This window comes from Oncorhynchus gorbuscha, linkage group LG24 (genome assembly GCF_021184085.1).
Source record: "Oncorhynchus gorbuscha isolate QuinsamMale2020 ecotype Even-year linkage group LG24, OgorEven_v1.0, whole genome shotgun sequence".
In the NCBI taxonomy this organism is placed as follows: domain Eukaryota; kingdom Metazoa; phylum Chordata; class Actinopteri; order Salmoniformes; family Salmonidae; genus Oncorhynchus; species Oncorhynchus gorbuscha.
In genome coordinates, this window is record NC_060196.1 from 45,466,627 (window position 1) to 45,487,027 (window position 20,401).

The 20,401-nt window shown below is 43.6% G+C and overlaps 1 protein-coding gene across 1 annotated transcript in view; it reads left to right on the forward strand.

The window, feature by feature from the left end:
- The window catches only part of LOC124012561 (Y+L amino acid transporter 2-like), a 29,829-nt gene extending 20,304 nt beyond the window's left edge, over positions 1–9,525 (forward strand). Inside the window, exons 7-10 of the mRNA XM_046326333.1 lie at positions 4,787–4,987; positions 5,178–5,327; positions 5,497–5,680; positions 7,598–9,525. Of these exons, the coding sequence (XP_046182289.1) occupies positions 4,787–4,987; positions 5,178–5,327; positions 5,497–5,680; positions 7,598–7,692 (630 nt within the window). The 3' untranslated portion in view covers positions 7,693–9,525. The remainder of the gene's footprint in view (positions 1–4,786; positions 4,988–5,177; positions 5,328–5,496; positions 5,681–7,597) is intronic.
- Positions 9,526–20,401: the final 10,876 nt, after the last annotated feature.

A 20,401-nucleotide genomic window follows, 5' to 3' on the forward strand; every position in this document is an offset into this window, starting at 1 on the left:
ATGGCAGCCCATTCTTGCATAATCAATGCTTTGAGTTTGTCAGAATTTGTGGGGTTTTGTTTGTCTACCTGGTACTTGAGGATTGACCACAAGTTATCAATGGGATTAAGGTCTGGGGAGTTTCCTGGCCATGGACCCAAAATATTGATGTTTTGTTCCCCGAGCCACTTAGTTATCACTTTTTCCTTGTGGCATGGTGATCCATCATGCTGGAAAAGGCATTGTTCGTCACCAAACTGTTCCTGGATGGTTGGGAGAAGTTGCTCTCGGAGGATGTGTTGGTACCATTCTTTATTCATGGTTGTGTTCTTAGGCAAAATTGTGAGTGAACCCACTCCCTTGGCTGAGAAGCAACCCCACACATGAATGGTCTCAGGATGCTTTACTGTTGGCATGACACAGGACTGATGGTAGCGCTCACCTTGTCTTCTCCGGACAAGCTTTCCAGATGCCCCAAACAATCGGAAAGGGAATTTATCAGAGAAAATGACTTTACCCCAGTCCTCAGCAGTCCAATCCCTGTACCTTTTGCAGAACATCAGTCTGTCCCTGATGTTTTTCCTGGAGAGAAGTGGCTTCTTTGCTGCCCTTCTTGACACCAGGCCATCCTCAAAGTCTTTGCTTCACTGCATGCAGTTGCACTCACACCTGCCTGCTGCCATTCCTGAGCAAGCACTGTTCTGGTGGTGCCCCGATCCCGCAGCTGAATCTACTTTAGGAGATGGTCCTGGTGCTTGCTGGACTTTCTTGGGCGGCCTGAAGCCTTCTTCACAACAATTGAACCGCTCTCCTTGAAGTTCTTGATGATACGATAAATGGTTGATTTAGGTGCAATCTTACTCGCAGCAATATCCTTGCCTGTGAAGCCCTTTTTGTACAAAGCAATGATGACGGAACGTGTTTCCTTGCAGGTAACCATGTTTGACAGAGGAAGAACAATGATTCCAAGCACCACCTTCCTCTTGAAGCTTTGGGTGGTTATTCAAACTCAAGCAGCATGACAGAGTGATCTCCAGCCTTGTCCTCGTCAACACTCACACCCGTGTTAATGAGAGAATCACTGACATGATGTCAAGCTGGTCCTTTTGTGGCAGGGCTGAAATGCAGTGGAAATGTTTTTGGGGGATTCAGTTCATTTGCATGGCAAAGAGGATCACTCTTCATAACATTCTGGAGTACATGCAAATTGCCATCATACAAACTGAGGCAGCAGACTTTGAAAATTAATATTTGTGTCATTTTCAAAACTGTTGGCCACGACTGTAGTCTTGGCTGTAACGTTAGCTGAGTTGCCTTGGCTGAGTCTCCCTCCGTCTGCTTGCAATCTCTTCGGCCCCTCAATAGCTACAATAGAGCACCAGGTCAAACACATATTTCACAATTATTCATGATACCATTCGAATAGTGAAATTATTTCAAACCCTCATCGCTAGTAGCTGCAGAGCTGTCTGACAATCATTTGACTAGTTATTCAAAATACTTCAAAGTATGGCGGGCGTTATTCCGTATTTTATGATATACCGGTATTGATGCAGGGACCGGTTTGGGATTTTACTTTACCATATATACCGGTATTTGAATGTTTGATTTTTTTTTAACGTGATACGCCATGTGTAGTGTCAATTTTTATAGTTTTACATCGCTACTTGAGTCATCGCTCTCTGCTCTTTCTCTCCGTGTCACTTTCCACAGACCTAGCCCCGCCCCCTGTCACTCAAGGAACGCGTCCTCAACCATGAGACACGCGTTCAGTCTGCATGGTGAATGCAGCACACGCAACAAAGTTGATGACGACGACAATGCCGTGCTTCTTAATGAATATAAATACACTAGCGTTCCATAATGACATTATTCGTTTGTTTCTTACAGCAGCAAAGCAACGTCTTAGCAAGTTGCCCTAAATCCTGTGAGACGCTTACTGTTAGCCGCTAATAGGTAGCTAATAAATGTACTGCGTAAGAGCAAATGTAGCTAGCCTGATAATACCAGTGATGGGGTAGACTTAAACTTAAACCATCATGTTTGCAACAGTATCTTCTAAATCAAAGAGGAATATGCAAAGCAAGAATATGTTACCTACATGTAGCTAAGAGAGAACAAGCAATGTTTGCCCGTGCATATTGGGTCCCTTAGGAAACACGTATTAACACTTTAGTTCCTACCCTGTCACGATAACTCATCCCTGGCATTTTCATTTGTTGTCATCTCAAACACTGTATTCAGTGCCCACTATTATATTTTAACAATAGAATTAGAACTGTCATTCTATTTACATGATTCCAACAGTTTTACTCTAATTCGCAAGTCAAATTGCATTTGTAACATTTGGTTAAAAATAAGTCCTTGATTATTTGCACATATCATGCAGCCCTATGTGGAAATTATTTGTGTAAAAATACTTTCAAGTGCTACTTAAGTTGCTTTTTTTGGTATCTGTACTTTACTTGACAACTTTTACTTCACTACATTCCTAAAGAAAATACTGTGCTTTTTACTCCATATATTTTCCCTGACACCTAAAAGTACTTGTTACATTTTGAATGCTTAGCAGGACAGGAAAATGGTCCAATTCACGCACTTGTCAAGAGAACATCCCTGGTCATCTACTGCCTCTCTGGAAGACTCGCTAAACACATTCTTTGTTGGTAAATGATGTCTGAGTGTTGGAGTGTGCCCCTGGCTATCCGTAAAAAAAATGGTGCCATCTGGTTTGCTTAATATAAGGATTTTGAAATGATTTATACTTTTACTTTTAATTCTTAATAAGTACATTTGATCAATTATATTTAAAATAAAATAAGTTAACTTTTACTCATGTAGTATTTTACTGGGTCACTTTTTACTTTAGTAATTTTCTATTAACGTATCTTTACTTTTACTCAAGTATGACATTTGGGTACTTTTCCCACCACTGTAATTGAGTGCAGGAAATGATTATTAGTGCTGAAATATGTTTTGGTTGAATTGAACAGTATAACACAAGTGGAGAAAAAGACTAATTGAATGTATGTGTTGCCACGCTAGGATCACTCACTACTCATAAAGCAAATGTAGAACTTTTAATATCCAAAAACGAAAAATACTGTGATATAATATTTTGGCTATATCACCCAGCCCTACTTTAAAGACTGCTTATTACCAATTACTGTTAATTACACTTTGTAGTGACAGGGTGTATTGATACACCATCCAAAGAAGGCGTCCTTCCTAACTCGGGTTCCGGAGAGGAAGGAAACTGCTCAGGGATTTCACCCTGAGGCCAATGGTGATTTATTTTAAACAGTGAGTTTAATAGCTGTAATGGGATATAACTGAGGATAAAACATTGTAGTTATTCCACAATACTAACCTAATTGACAGAGTGAAAAGGAAGCCTTGTAATCGTTAAGGACTGGAGTTTTTCAGGATAAGAAAAGGAACAGAATGGAGCTAAGCACAGGCAAAATCCTAGATGCAAACCTGTTTGTGTGCTTTCCACCTGACACTGGGAGACAATTCAATCAGCAGGACAATAATCTAAAACAGCAGGCCAAATCTACATAAGTTCCTTACCAGGAAGACAGTGAATATCCTGGAGTGGTCGAGTTACAGTTTTGGCAAGACCTGAAAATGGTTGTCTATCAATGATCAACAGCAAATTTGACAGAGCTTGAAGAATTTGGTAAATAAAAAATGGTCAAATGTTGCACAATCCATGTGTGGAAAGCTTAGAGGCTTACCCAGAACAGTCACAGCTGTAATCGCTGCCAAAGGTGCTTCTACAAAATATTGACTCAGGGCTGCGAATACTTATGTAAATACGATTTCTGTTTTTCATTTTCACAAAATGTGCACATATTTCTAAACCGGGTTTCACTTTATCATGGGGCATTGTATGTGGTAAAAAAACAACAATTGAATCCATTTTGAATTCAGGCTGTAACACAACAATGTGGAATGTCAAGGGATACAAATAGTTTCTGAAGGCTCTGCAGTTAGTTTAGCACAGAAACATACTAATTATGTTCAATATTTGCCTAATAAAAACTATAACTCCCTTCAGCCCAGCGTCCCACATTTGTTCTTGACTTAATTTCTCTAATTATTTCATTTATTTCTAGAGAAACTGTGCGTTGAGCTCACAAAAAAACAGAAGTAAATGGAATTCGAGTAATTGAACAGGTGTCTGTCAATTAGTTATTTAATAAAACACGTTTGATTAATCGCTCACCACTAGTAGGGTTATGGATGAGTTGGGACCTGCCATGTTAAGTCAATCATGATGAATGCAAAAGGCTTCTCTTTTCAAACACACACACCATGGTTAAACCATTAGCAGGTCATGGGCAGGTCTTAATTGGCAGCATCTGTTCAGTGTAGCTAGTTGACCAGCTGTATGTTATTTGGTTCCTGTGACATCATCAGTAGGAGACTGGCTGCTCTGCTTGCCTGGGTCACCAGCTATACTGTTCTCCCGTGACTCTCACTGACATGATAACCAAGAGGAGGGAAAGTCCTCTAGCTGCTGAGGTTAGCTTGTACACAGGACTATGGTAATTAATAATGATCATGTAGTTACAGAATGCCCTGAGTAAGTGTCATTTTTAAGTGTGTTGACGGTTGCTAGCAGAGATGGGGTAAATTCTATTGCAATTCAGGAAGTAAACAGAAAATTCTGTTTACTTATTGTCTTTCCACATGGAAAGACAATAAATTGCTGAATTGGTTGAAATAAATGGAACACAGCCTAACCAAGGTTTCTGTAGCCAAATACCAGATGTGAACCTATGTTGTCTTGTCTTTGAAGACTTTTTCTGATTTGGTCCTGGGCTGGGCTCGGTGGCTGATCCCCTTGTCAGTGGCCATCTCCTGTTACGGAGGACTCAACTCCTCCATCATTGCTGTCTCCAGGCTGTTCTTCGTGGGCTCCAGGGAGGGCCATTTACCCAACGTCCTCTGCATGATCCACGTCGAGCGCTACACCCCCATCCCAGCACTGCTCTTCAACGTAAGTAAATGTCATGTCACACAGTGATTGATGGGGAGTGTGATGTTGTATATAGTAGCTTTACAATCCTTTTTCTCTGTAGAAATATAGGGTTTATCCTGCTGGTGTGTGTGGGCACTGTCTTTGTCTGGTTTAGGGTGGCATGTCTGATATAGGATCAGATTTCTGAAGTGTTCTGTGTCTCCTGCAGGGAGGCATGTCTCTGATCTACCTGTGTGTGAAGGACGTGTTCCAGCTCATCAACTACTTCAGCTTCAACTACTGGCTGTTCATCGGCCTCTCCATCGCCAGCCAGATATACCTCCGGTTGAAGGCTCCCAACATGCCCCGGCCCGTCAAGGTAAAAACCTTATTCACGGTTACTAAATGTCTTAATTCCTGTCAGTCATCTACTTTTCCATCAGTTATTTTGTCAACTGCTGTGAGGAATGTGAGAACATGATGGAATGCATAATTCATGTTGAGTATCCCCCCACTTGCGCTCGCCCTCTTTCTCTCCCTCTCTCCAGCTCTCTCTGTTCTTCCCTATAGTGTACTGCCTATGCAGTGTGTTCCTGGTGGTAGTACCTCTCTACAGTGATACCATCAACTCTCTGGTTGGTATCGGGGTGGCTTTGTCTGGAGCTCCAGTGTACTACATCTGTATCCACCTGCCCCCCTCCTCCAGGCCTGCCTTCCTGGGCAGGATGCTCGGTGAGAATGGACAACCTTAAGATGTAATGAATAGAGCTGACATGATTCAACAGGAAAGATTGATTCATGGGGAATAATAGGTAGACTTTGTTTGAAGACATAGTGGGGCAAAAAAGTATTTAGTCAGCCACCAATTGTGCAAGTTCTCCCAGAAAATCACATTGTAGGATTTTTTTATGAATTTATTTGCAAATTATGGTGGAAAATAAGTATTTTGAGACAGGTGCTTGATAATGGCCCATTCTAAATCAAAACAAATTTCACGTATATGTAAAGACTAGATTAAATCAAGAATAGTCTGATGGGTGACAATATTAGCCTATTGTGAATTATCACTTGTGAATGATGCCCTGCACAAGAAACAATGCCTTTTATTTTTGCGACCTTTTTAGAATCTTAGTGACAAAAGTGACCAAATAACTTCTTAAAATGAAGCACATTAATCTGCTTGACGAGGGGTGTAGAGTTTAACTGGCAAACATAAGCATCGCGTGAGTTTCAAGTTTGGGGAACATAATTTTCACCATAAAAATGCACCTTTATAATAAAAACATTACATGCATAATTGCATTTGCTTGCACTTTTGATACGGGTGTTTTGCCGTTAAGGAACATTCGCGCTTACAAACTACTACCATGTGTGCATTGCTGCGCTTATAATGTGAAGAAATAACATAATAGTTTATGAAAATTTTAAGCTAAACGTTTTGATATTTTGCATCAGCCGTGTTGCGGGAACATTTTTTTGATGCTAGTGGTTTTATTGATTTGGGATCTATCGCATCGCACAACTGGCACAGACTGTTTGGAATATTTATTTCTCACACAGAATAGGTTGACTTTTGTACTATGGGGATAGTAGATTGACATAGGCTAATGCTTATGCTGTTGGTAAGGTAAATGTGGACAGTTGTTCCAGTATCTTCGATATGCACCTCGGGAATTGGATAAAGACGCACGCATTTGGGTCCCGGATGTGTCTGTCTTTACTTGTAGTCTGTGAAAGACGCGATCACGTGATGTGCAGTGCGAGTGACCGGTGCTCGCGGCGCTCGGGCCAAAGGCACAGCGGCCACCGGCCGCAGAAGGGGATGCCGCCGTCAAATTCAAGGCATTATCAAGTGCTTGTCAAACTGTGAATGAAAGAGTGATGTAGTGTGTACAGCCTGCACTAAAAACAAAACAGAGCTCATGCCTTTCAACTTTATTCAAATCAAAATCTAAACATATAGCCCAACGATTGTAGAATAACTAAAGTTGCATTAATTACTCCAAATGAAGCAATATAGGAATACAAGTCAATGGTGTGCTTTAGGACCCAGCGGACTCCTCCCATTTCTAAAACCAAAGTTGCGCTCCTGGGAATACCCATTTCTTTGTTAATTGCTCAACACAGAATAGCGGCATGTGTGCACTCCCTCGAATCATTTGGATAAAATATCCTTTATATTTTATTCAGCTTTCTTCAATTGTATTCTTCATACTATAAAATAATGGCACATAATTCTAAGCCAATCGTTTCTGCTAAATGAACTAGTTTGGCATAGCCAGATCAGGACCTACCATAAGGACAACTCAGAGTATGCTATTCTGTTCTTCTGAAATAGACTTTTTCTTTATATCATGTTTCTTTAGACCTGTCTAAAATAAATAAATGATTTATTGTGTAAGTGTAGGCTATATTACATGGATTTATAAGACCTTGGAACAACTACATGTTAAAAAGGTCTGCATCAGTGGCTTGTAGGGAAGCCAGTACATACTAAATATGTTTGTTAATTAACAGTCAATAACCATGAGAACGACCGTTATTTTCTTGACAATCACTGGCTGGTTGGGGGCACTAAAAGTTGTAACACTTTGCTCTGGGGAGCTGTGCTTGGATTTGACACTTCCTGGTTCTATTTCCTTTCCCCAGATGCGATCTCCCTGAACACCCAGAAGCTGTGTCTGTGCTGTGTGGCCTCACGTGACCTAGACCTGGACAACATCCCTGAGGAGAAGCTGGAGTGAGGGATGAAAGGAGGTGTGGAGGGATGGAGGTAGATATTGAGCCAAAGGTGGAAACAGGCAGACCACAATCACAATTACTCCTTCTGCGCCAATGATGAACATTTGTTTTTAATTATTTTTTTTGCCAGGACTTTATTATTAATAATAATATGTGACTTGCTTGTCCTATGGGATTGTACAGTGTGTGTGTGTTCAATGCTGAGGAAAGCTACTTTCTAGTGCCGGTGGACTCTGACAACCACATGCATGCAGCACAATGTAGTTCACTCCTACTGGTTACACCTATGGAGACGATCAACCATGGGAGTTTAACCATTTAACAACGCAAGAATTTCAAATGGAGATTTGAACAGGCCCTACTGACCATTTAGGAGGAGTAGGTTTTCATCAGCAGGACCTACTGAATAGTGGAGAATTGATTTTTTAAATTTTTTAATTAAATGAGTTATTTGTTTTGAAAGATGGAAGTGTCAGTCAAAGATGCCCATTCTGGCCATACTTTACCTGCACTAGGCCAGGTGGTGTGTGTGCACAAACTGCCTGTCTGATTGTTTACTGGTCATTGAACATTTCTCCAACTTAGTGGCTGTCAAGTGACTGACTCATGTACTATATGGAAAGTGCCATGGGTTGAGCCGTTATGGCATCAAAGTAATGTTTATTGGTGAAGCTGACAGACGGTGAATTCTTATTTTATGTTACCTTTATTTAACTAGGCAAGTCGATTAAGAACAAATTCTTATTTTCAATGATGGCCTGAACAACTCCCTTGTTCAGACCGGGATATGTTTCCAATAATATACAGAGGACTGGTCTCAATGTTTTTAGTTTTTTTTTTGTATAAAAAAAATATACCCATTAGATGGCGATCCTATTCATGACATCTCTGCCATAGACTTACCATGGTGTCATGCATGTCTTGCTCTCTTTTTTATACACCTAGAAATCCTACGACATGGATTTGGTAGGGTCCAATGTCGTAAATATGCACATTCATGCAATTTGGATAAACATATGATGCAGCTTGCAGGATTAGAGGAATGCAACATCTCCTTTATAATGCAATTCATTGAGAAGCCAGATCAAATATTAAAGCTATTGGCTGAGACATATTTGATTTCTATGCACCATCTAGTGGTAGTTTTATGAACTTCAGGTTGTTGAGAGCAAGTCAATGTTGTGGATCACTGCACTCGGGGCACTTGCATTCAAAAGTTGTTGTTCTGAATGCGTTGTCTCTTATTGGTGTTTGCATGTATGTTGTCATTGGAAATTTGCTTTAAAGGGGCAATCAGCAGTTTAAACTATAACAATGTGACACAGTGGTGTAAGGCACTGCATCTCAGTGCTAGAAGTGTCACTACAGACACTCTGGTTCGAATCCAGACTGTATCTCAACCGGCCGTGATTGGGAGTCCCATAGGGTGGTGCACAATTAGCCCAGTGCATTCCGGGTTTGGCCCTGTAGGCTGTCATTGTAAATAAGAATTTGTTCTTAACTGACTTGCCGAGTTAAAAAAAAAATGGGTACTCCCTGCCCGTTTTGGTAAAATTCATAGACTGTGCTATGGATGCAAGAACTGACCATCCATGATATCAAAATGATAGACTTAACCATTTTGAGGCCGTTTGTTTACATTTACTTTGTTTACAAACAAATGTAAGGTTTTTCTCAGTTCTGATGGTGAACGTCAGTTGAACTAAGCTCATCAGGCATTTATAATTTATATTCTTCAAGAATCAATGGGTACATATCATTCATTTATAGGTCCAAAAATCGATGTAGCAACTGCATATTGACCCTTTTTAATAAATGATCTCATTCCATCTAAAGCTGTTTACCAAGTCCTTTCACCTGTCAATCAAATCAATTGGTTTGCATTACATGAACTGAATGTGAAACGGAAACATTTCCATGGATGTGTGACTGCCATTTGAATGTTTTTTTGGTCACTTTTTATAGTTCAGTGGTCAGGTGTACATTTCTAAATTGTAATAATTTAGCAGATGCTGTTTCAGAGTGACTGAAATTAGCAATTAGGGTTAAGTGCCTTGCACATCGACAGATTTTTCACCTATAAAGCACATAAATCCATTTTTACATTTGGGAATTATTATGGCCAGGTTATGGCAGAGCCAATATGGACTGTGGTCGACCCGTCTCACTCGCTTTATCAATGTCACCCTTGGTGATATCGCTTTATCAATGTCACCCGTGGTGATATCGCTTTATCAATGTCACCCGTGGTGATATCGCTTTATCAATGTCACCCTTGGTGATATAGCTTTATCAATGTCACCCTTGGTGATATCGCTTTATCAATGTCACCCGTGGTGATATCGCTTTATCAATGTCACCCGTGGTGATATCGCTTTATCAATGTCACCCGTGGTGATATCGCTTTATCAATGTCAGCCGTGGTGATATCGCTTTATCAATGTCAGCCGTGGTGATATCGCTTTATCAATGTCAGCCGTGGTGATATCGCTTTATCAATGTCAGCCGTGGTGATATCAATGTCACCCGTGGTGATATCGCTTTATCAATATCAGCCGTGGTGATATCGCTTTATCAATGTCAGCCGTGGTGATATCGCTTTGTCTTCGACTGCTGTTGGTTCACTTTCTGCAATCATTTTTACTCTACATTACTGCATAACTATGGATTCTAAAGTACTGGTGACATTTTAACAAATGAACTCATTAACTTCAATCTGTCCATCCACGTGATGGAAATAGGTGTTTCCTACCGTCATTCCTATTTCACAGGATCTGTACAGGTATGTGTATAGCATGTTACTTTACAAATCAAAGGTTTAACTTCACAATGAGTGACTAGGTCCATCACTATACATTACAGAACAACAGGCATTTCTGTTTCAATCTTTAGTAGGAATATTATATTTGGGTGTCTGAACTTGCTGAATAAAATATCTCCCACAGGGGAAATCAGTGGTGTGTACGTTTCTCTTGTTCTTCTTGTAAGAGTATTAATATGCAGCCAGAGTGGTTTTCACTTGTTCTTCTTGTAAGAGTATTAATATGCAGCCAGAGTGGTTTTCACTTGTTCTTCTTGTAAGAGTATTAATATGCAGCCAGAGTGGTTTTCACTTGTTCTTCTTGTAAGAGTATTAATATGCAGCCAGAGTGGTTTTCTCTTGTTCTTCTTGTAAGAGTATTAATATGCAGCCAGAGTGGTTTTCACTTGTTCTTCTTGTAAGAGTATTAATATGCAGCCAGAGTGGTTTTCTCTTGTTCTTCTTGTAAGAGTATTAATATGCAGCCAGAGTGGTTTTCTCTTGTTCTTCTTGTAAGAGTATTAATATGCAGCCAGAGTGGTTTTCACTTGTTCTTCTTGTAAGAGTATTAATATGCAGCCAGAGTGGTTTTCACTTGTTCTTCTTGTAAGAGTATTAATATGCAGCCAGAGTGGTTTTCACTTGTTCTTCTTGTAAGAGTATTAATATGCAGCCAGAGTGGTTTCTCTTGTTCTTCTTGTAAGAGTATTAATATGCAGCCAGAGTGGTTTTCACTTGTTCTTCTTGTAAGAGTATTAATATGCAGCCAGAGTGGTTTTCACTTGTTCTTCTTGTAAGAGTATTAATATGCAGCCAGAGTGGTTTTCACTTGTTCTTCTTGTAAGAGTATTAATATGCAGCCAGAGTGGTTTTCACTTGTTCTTCTTGTAAGAGTATTAATATGCAGCCAGAGTGGTTTTCTCTTGTTCTTCTTGTAAGAGTATTAATATGCAGCCAGAGTGGTTTTCACTTGTTCTTCTTGTAAGAGTATTAATATGCAGCCAGAGTATGGTTTTCACTTGTTCTTCTTGTAAGAGTATTAATATGCAGCCAGAGTGGTTTTCTCTTGTTCTTCTTGTAAGAGTATTAATATGCAGCCAGAGTGGTTTTCACTTGTTCTTCTTGTAAGAGTATTAATATGCAGCCAGAGTGGTTTTCTCTTGTTCTTCTTGTAAGAGTATTAATATGCAGCCAGAGTGGTTTTCACTTGTTCTTCTTGTAAGAGTATTAATATGCAGCCAGAGTGGTTTTCACTTGTTCTTCTTGTAAGAGTATTAATATGCAGCCAGAGTGGTTTTCACTTGTTCTTCTTGTAAGAGTATTAATATGCAGCCAGAGTATGGTTTTCACTTGTTCTTCTTGTAAGAGTATTAATATGCAGCCAGAGTGGTTTTCACTTGTTCTTCTTGTAAGAGTATTAATATGCAGCCAGAGTGGTTTTCACTTGTTCTTCTTGTAAGAGTATTAATATGCAGCCAGAGTATGGTTTTCACTTGTTCTTCTTGTAAGAGTATTAATATGCAGCCAGAGTGGTTTTCACTTGTTCTTCTTGTAAGAGTATTAATATGCAGCCAGAGTATGGTTTTCACTTGTTCTTCTTGTAAGAGTATTAATATGCAGCCAGAGTGGTTTTCTCTTGTTCTTCTTGTAAGAGTATTAATATGCAGCCAGAGTGGTTTTCTCTTGTTCTTCTTGTAAGAGTATTAATATGCAGCCAGAGTGGTTTTCACTTGTTCTTCTTGTAAGAGTATTAATATGCAGCCAGAGTGGTTTTCACTTGTTCTTCTTGTAAGAGTATTAATATGCAGCCAGAGTGGTTTTCACTTGTTCTTCTTGTAAGAGTATTAATATGCAGCCAGAGTATGGTTTTCACTTGTGCTTTTTGTAAATGTGTTGTCTGCCAGACCAAATGTAGGCCATTGTTTATATTGTTGTGCGGCCGTCTATGGCTGCGTTTCAACAGACAGCCCATTTCGGATATTTTTTTCACCAATTGGACTTTTGACCAATCCGATCAGCTTCTTTAAAAAAAAAACGTTTTGCAGTATTGTGCTGCCTGTGTAAACACAGCCTAGGAGGATATATGATGTGGGCGTGTTAGCCTGGTCCCACATCACTTTGTGCAGTCCTGCCAGCGGCTATAGAACCAGGCTATAGTGGTGTCCTTGACATTGTTTCTCTCATACCAAGAAGAGGATCTTTGTAATGACTGTTATTTTGTTTATCTGCAACATCTTTACTGTCCAAATGTTAATGAAATGCTGTGCACAGAGGACACATGGGCCTCTACCTCTATTTCCACCACCCATCACTTCATCCTTCAGAACATTTCAGTAACATGTTCTTATTCCACAATCCCCCATGTTGTCATGTTACAGTCTTGACATTCATTCCTATGTGGCGGGTTGTGTCCATTGACGGTTAAGTTCTAGTCTCTCCTAGTAGTTGTTCCATAATGGTGTTGATGTATACATGTTAAAGGTTGTCATTATTCCAGTCTGAAAGTCTGCTTTCTTCCATTTTGTATTTGTTTACAGCGCTGCATATTACAATATACACCCTTTATAGTGCAAAGAGTTATGGTTTAGAAAGATTGAGATATGTGAAGTGGAATTAAAATGGAATGAAGACAAGTCTGAGTCATGTTTTAGACTTGAGGCTAAACAGAAACACTGTAAGGTGTTTTAATATGGAGACCACGTGTACATTTTTGTCATTTAGCAGACGCTTTCATCCAGAGAAACGAGTTAAGTGCCTTGCTCAAGGGTACACCGGCAGATATTTCACCTAGTCAGCTCAGGGATTCGAACCACCAACCTTTGAGCATGGTGATATTATGCTGAACAAAAATATAAATCCGACATGTAAAGTGTTGGTTTCATGAGCTAAAATATAATATTCCAGACATTTTCCATACGCACAAAAAAACGTATTTCTTTCATTTTGAGCTCAAATTTAGTTACTTCCCTGTTTGTGAGCGTTTCTCTTTTGCCAAGATAATCCATCAATGATCATTACACAGGTGCACCTTGTGCTGGGGATAAAAGGCCACTAAAATGTGCAGTTTTGTCACACAACACAATGCCACCGATGTCTCAAGTTTAAGGTAGTGTGGAATTGGCTTGCTGACTACAGGAATGTCATCCAGAGCTGGGGCCAGAGGATTGAATGTTAATTTCTCTACCATAAGCCTCCAACATAGTTTTAGAGAATTTGGCAGTATGTCCAACCGGCCTCACAACAGCGGACCACGTGTAACCACGCCAGCCCAGGATCTCCACATCCGAATTCTTCACCTGTGGGGTCGTCTGAGACCCGCCAGCCGGACAGCTGATGACTGTGGGTTTGCATCATCGAAGAATTTCTGCACAAACTGTCAGAAACCGTCTCTGTGACGCTCAGCTGTGTGCTTGTCGTCCTCACCGGAGTCTTGCCCTTGTTGCAGTTCGGCATCATAACCAACTTAAGTGGGGAAATGCTAACCTTCGATGGCCGCTGGCACGCTAGAGAAGTGTGCTCTTCACTAATGAATCCCAGTTTCAACTGTACCGGGCAGACGGCATGTATGGTGTCGTGTGGGCAAGCAGTTTGCTGATGTCAACGTTGTGAACAGAGTGCCCCATGGTGGGGTTATGGTATGGGCAGACATAAGCTATGGACAACGTACACAATTGCATTTTATCGATGACAATTTGAATGCACATTGTGACGAGATCCTGAGGCTCATTGTCGTGCCGTTCATCCACTTCCATCACCTCGTTTCAATATGGTAATGCACGGCCCCATGTACCTAGGATCTGTACACAATTCCTGGAAAATGAAAACCTGTTTCAGTGTTCTTTCCACCCGACACTGGGAGATGAATTCACCTTTCAGCAGGACAATAACCTAAAACCAAGGCCAAATATATGCTGGAGTTACTTACCAGGAAGACAGTGAATGTTCCTGAGTGGCTGAGTTACAGTTTTGACTTAAATCTACTTCAAGACCTGAAAATAGTTGTCTAGCAATGATCAACAACCAATTTGACAGAGCTTGAAGCATTTGGAATTTAAAAATGGCCAAATGTTGCACAATCCATGTGTGGAAAGCTCTTAGAGGCTTATCCAGAAAGCTATAATCGCTGCCAAAGGTCCTTCTACAGAGTACTGAATCGGGTGTGACTACTTTTACGTAGATTAGATACTGTATTTCTTTTTCAATAAATTTGAATTTTTTTTGTATTTTTCTTTTTTTCCCCACTTTGTCATTATGGGTTATTGTGTGTTGATGGGTGAGAATTATATATTTTTTAATCCATTTGAAATCAGGCTGTAACACAACAAAATGTGAAAAAAGTCAAGGTGTGTCAATAGTTTGAGTGCACTGTACTGTTGTATACATAACAACAACTGAGAGGATTGTCCACTAGAGACCTCTAAGCAAGCACATGATGGATTAGATGGCAAAATTAATGTCAAGTCATCTGTTGGGATTCAGCCAACTGAAGATGATCTTTGTTTATAAAGTGAGGACAATGCAGTAGGCCCTATATATTATGGCCTTGTGTTGAGTCAGGTAGTCTGTGTATGTGACCGTTTCTTATCCTCACCACCTCCCTTCTGGTCTGGACCGGAGCGGATTACGTTTCAGCAGGGTTTGTACTCCTGTCCTCGTCTCAGATGCAGCCCGTTGATAGGTGCCTGGGCCTGGGGAGTGTGTGTTTTGTGTGTGAGTGTCTGTGTGTCCCTGAGCCTTCCGCCCAGCCCAGGGAGTTTGGTTCCATAGACTCATGCATTAAAGATAAAGCTGAGAGAAAGAAGGGGGAGAGATGATCCACACCATCACAGTGTTCTCACTAGACTCTGGTAGAGCCAGGACTGGCTGTAAACAAATAGACCGACCCAGCTAGTCTGACTTGAGATCCATAGGAACTTCATATCCTGTCCAGGGACAGGCCCAGAGCTGGGCCACTACAGCCCAGGGATGAGCTCCTGTCTCGGGGACAAGGCGGATGGTGGATGACTCGTGCCACAGCACACTGCTGGCACCAGGCCATGGAACTGTCTCGGCGGCTGCACTGGATCCGTAACCGGCCCTGGAGGGCCCGGGCCCGCCACAGGGAGTTCAACAGTGAGTAGTTTGTGTTTGCCTTTGTCTATTTGGCCTAAGTCTATGGTCTTTGAGAGTTGAGAAAGGCTTTTTGCTGCCTGTTTAATATGCACTGTGTAATGGAGAAGCATGCAGAGGAAGTCATTAGCCAGTCAGTCGGCACATTGAGTGCTGTAGTTGGAGATATAGTGCTGTGAAATAGCCTAGTTCTGAAAACCGTTGCAGTCAGGAATTACATTCAATGTTAATGGGTGTGCCCAGAAGCCTCTTATGGATCAGAGTTCATAGCTTATATATTCCGTCAAGGAGCCTTGTACGAGATATAAACCTATCCATTAGATGTCCTCTGAGGGCTGGAGATGGAGCAATGTTGTGGTGTAGTCTGCTGTCTTACATAATGGAAGCACAGTGAGAGGTCCTCTATATAGGCAACATGGCCGGTGTCCCCCCCCCCCTCCTCAAACTGGACTGTTGTTGGACATGTTTATATGTACTGTTGGCCATCCATGTTAAGTGTGTCTTTATTCTACATTTTCTCCTTCACATAAAGACAAAGAGATACTTTCATGCTGTGTTTATTGTTTACATACCTGTGTGTACGGCTATATGCATTCATTTGTGTGTTTATATGCTGCTCTAGAAGAGTGTGGAGATGGCAGTGGAACATCTTACATTGAGCCTCTGTTGGAGGGAGGAGGCATAACTGACTTTGAGCCTCTGCTGGAGGGAGGAGGTAGAACTGACCTTGAGCCTCTCTGCTGGAGGGAGGAGGTAGAACTGACCTTGAGCCTCTTTGCAGGAGGGAGGAGGTAGAACTGACCTTGAGCCTCTCTGCAGGAGGGAGGAGGTAGAACTGACCTTGAGCCTCTCTGCTGGAGGGAGGAGGTAGAACTGTCCTTGAGCCTCTCTGGGGGGAGGAGGTAGAACTGACCTTGAGCCTCTCTGTTGGGGGGGAGGATGTAGAACTGACCTTGAGCCTCTCTGCTGGAGGGAGGAGGTAGAACTGACCTTGAGCCTCTCTGCTGGAGGGAGGAGGTAGAACTGACCTTGAGCCTCTCTGCTGGAGGGAGAAGGTGGAACTGACCTTGAGCCTCTCTGCTGGAGGGAGGAGGTAGAAGGTAGAACTGACCTTGAGCCTCTGCTGGAGGGAGGAGGTAGAACTGACCTTGAGCCTCTCTGTTGGAGGGAGGAGGTAGAACTGAAGGGGAGTCTGGGATCAGCTCACACGGCCAGCTGATTGGCTTTGGCTGCTGATTGGTGTGTGCTGTGACTGGGTGTGGAACAGATCCACACAGAGCAGTGATATCTAGGGGGGCACCATGGGGGGCAGTGCCATGTCAACAACAACAGTGTAGTGTCACTTCAGCAACCTCCATCATGATGGGCAATGTCACTTCAACAACCTCCACCATGGGGGGCAATGTCACTTCAACAACCTCCACCAAGGGGGGCAATGTCACTTCAACAACCTCCACCATGGGGAGCAATGTCACTTCAACAACCTCCACCATGGGGGGCAATGTCTCTTCAACAACCTCCACCATGGGGCTAGATGTCACTTCAACAACTTCCACCATGGGGGGCAATGTCACTTCAACAACCTCCACCATGGGGGGCAATGTCACTTCAACAACCTCCAACATGGGGGGCAATGTCACTTCAACAACCTCCACCATGGGGCTAGATGTCACTTCAACAAACTTCACCATGGGGGGCACTGTCACCTCATCAACCTCACTTCAACAACCTCCACCATGGGGGGCGATGTCACTTCAACAACCTTCACCATGATGGGCAATGTCACTTCAACAGCCTCCACCATGGGGGGGGGGGGTCACTTCAACAACCTCCACCATGGGGGGCAATGTCACTTCAACAACCTCCACCATGGGGGGCAATGTCACTTCAACAACCTCCACCATGGGGGGCAATGTCACTTCAACAACCTCCACCATGGGGGGCAATGTCACTTCAACAACCTCCACCATGGGGGCAATGTCACTTCAACAACCTCCACCATGGGGGGGCGATGTCACTTCAACAACCTCCACCATGGGGGGCAATGTTACTTCAATAACCTCCACCATGGGGGGATGTCACTTCAACAACCTCCACCATGGGGGGCAATGTCACCTCAACAACCTCCACCATGGGGGGGAAATGTCACTTCAACAACCTCCACCATGGGGGGCAATGTCACTTCAACAACCTTCACCATGGGGGGCACTGTCACTTCAACAACCTCACTTCAACAACCTCCACCATGGGGGGCAATGTCACTTCAACAACCTTCACCATGGGGGGCACTGTCACTTCAACTGCTGTGACTGGGTGTGGAACAGATCCACACAGAGCAGTGATATCTAGGGGGCCACCATGGGGGGCAGTGCCATGTCAACAACAACAGTGTAGTGTCACTTCAGCAACCTCCATCATGATGGGCAATGTCACTTCAACAACCTCCACCATGGGGGGCAATGTCACTTCAACAACCGCCACCAAGGGGGGCAATGTCACTTCAACAACCTCCACCATGGGGAGCAATGTCACTTCAACAACCTCCACCATGGGGGGCAATGTCTCTTCAACAACCTCCACCATGGGGCTAGATGTCACTTCAACAACTTCCACCATGGGGGGCAATGTCACTTCAACAACCTCCACCATGGGGGGCAATGTTACTTCAATAACCTCCACCATGGGGGGATGTCATTTCAACAACCTCCACCACGGGAGGCATGTCACTTCAATAACCTCCACCATGGGGGGCACTGTCACTTCAACAACCTCACTTCAACAACCTCCACCATGGGGGGCGATGTCACTTCAACAACCTCCACCATGATGGGCAATGTCACTTCAACAACCTCCACCATGGGGGGCAATGTCACTTCAACAACCTCCACCATGGGGGGCAATGTCACTTCAACAACCTCCACCATGGGGGGCAATGTCACTTCAACAACCTCCACCATGGGGGGCAATGTCACTTCAACAACCTCCACCATGGGGGGCAATGTCACTTCAACAACCTCCACCATGGGGGGCAATGTCACTTCAACAACCTCCACCATGGGGGGCAATGTCACTTCAACAACCTCCACCATGGGGGCAATGTCACTTCAACAACCTCCACCATGGGGGGCAATGTCACTTCAACAACCTCCACCATGGGGGGGATGTCACTTCAACAACCTCCACCATGGGGGGCGATGTCACTTCAACAACCTCCACCATGGGGGGCCATGTCACTTCAACAACCTCCACCATGGGGGGCGATGTCACTTCAACAACCTCCACCATGGGGGGGGCAATGTCACTTCAACAACCTCCACCATGGGGGGCAATGTCACTTTAATAACATCCACCATGGGGGGGATGTCACTTCAACAACCTCCACCATGGGGGGCAATGTCACCTCAACAACCTCCACCATGGGGGGGGGCAGTCACAACCATCTCCACCATGGGGGCAATGTCACTTCAACAACCTTCACCATGGGGGGCACTGTCACTTCAACAACCTCACTTCACCAGCTCCACCATGGGGGGCGATGTCACTTCAACAACCTCGACCATGGGGGGCAATGTCACTTCAACACCCTTCACCATGGGGGGCACTGTCACTTCAACAACCTCACTTCAACAACCTCTATGGGGGGCGATGTCACTTCAACAACCTTCACCATGATGGGCAATGTCACTTCAACAACCTCCACCATGGGGGGCAATGTCACTTCAACAACCTCCACCATGGGGGGCAATGTCACTTCAACAACCTCCACCATGGGGGGCAGTGTCACTTCAACAACCTCCACCATGGGGGGGGTGATGTCACTTCAACAACCTCCACCATGGGGGGCAATGTCACTTCAATAACCTCCACCATGGGGGGCAATGTCACTTCAACAACCTCCACCATGGGAGGCATGTCACTTCAACAACCTCCACCATGGGGGGCAATGTCACTTCAACAACCTCCACCATGGGGGGCAATGTCACTTCAACAACCTCCACCATGGGGGGCAATGTCACCTCAACAATCTCCACCATGGGGGGGCGATGTCACTTCAACAACCTCCACCATGGGGGGCAATGTCACTTCAACAACCTTCACCATGGGGGGTACTGTCACTTCAACAACCTCACTTCAACAACCTCCACCATGGGGGGCAATGTCACTTCAACAACCTCCACCATGGGGGGCAATATCACTTCAACAACCTCCACGATGGGGCTAGATGTCACTTCAACAACCTTCACCATGGGGGCAATGTCACTTCAACAACCTCCACCATGGAGGGCACTGTCACTTCAACAACCTCCACCATGGGGGGCAATGTCACTTCAACAACCTCCACCATGGGGGGGGCAATGTCACTTCAACAACCTCCACCATGGGGGGCAATGTCACTTTAATAACCTCCACCATGGGGGGGATGTCACTTCAACAACCTCCACCATGGGGGGCAATGTCACCTCAACAACCTCCACCATGGGGGGGGGGCGATGTCACTTCAACCATCTCCACCATGGGGGGCAATGTCACTTCAACAACCTTCACCATGGGGGGCACTGTCACTTCAACAACCTCACTTCACCAGCTCCACCATGGGGGGCGATGTCACTTCAACAACCTCGACCATGGGGGGCAATGTCACTTCAACACCCTTCACCATGGGGGGCACTGTCACTTCAACAACCTCACTTCAACAACCTCCACCATGGGGGGCGATGTCACTTCAACAACCTTCACCATGATGGGCAATGTCACTTCAACAACCTCCACCATGGGGGCAATGTCACTTCAACAACCTCCAC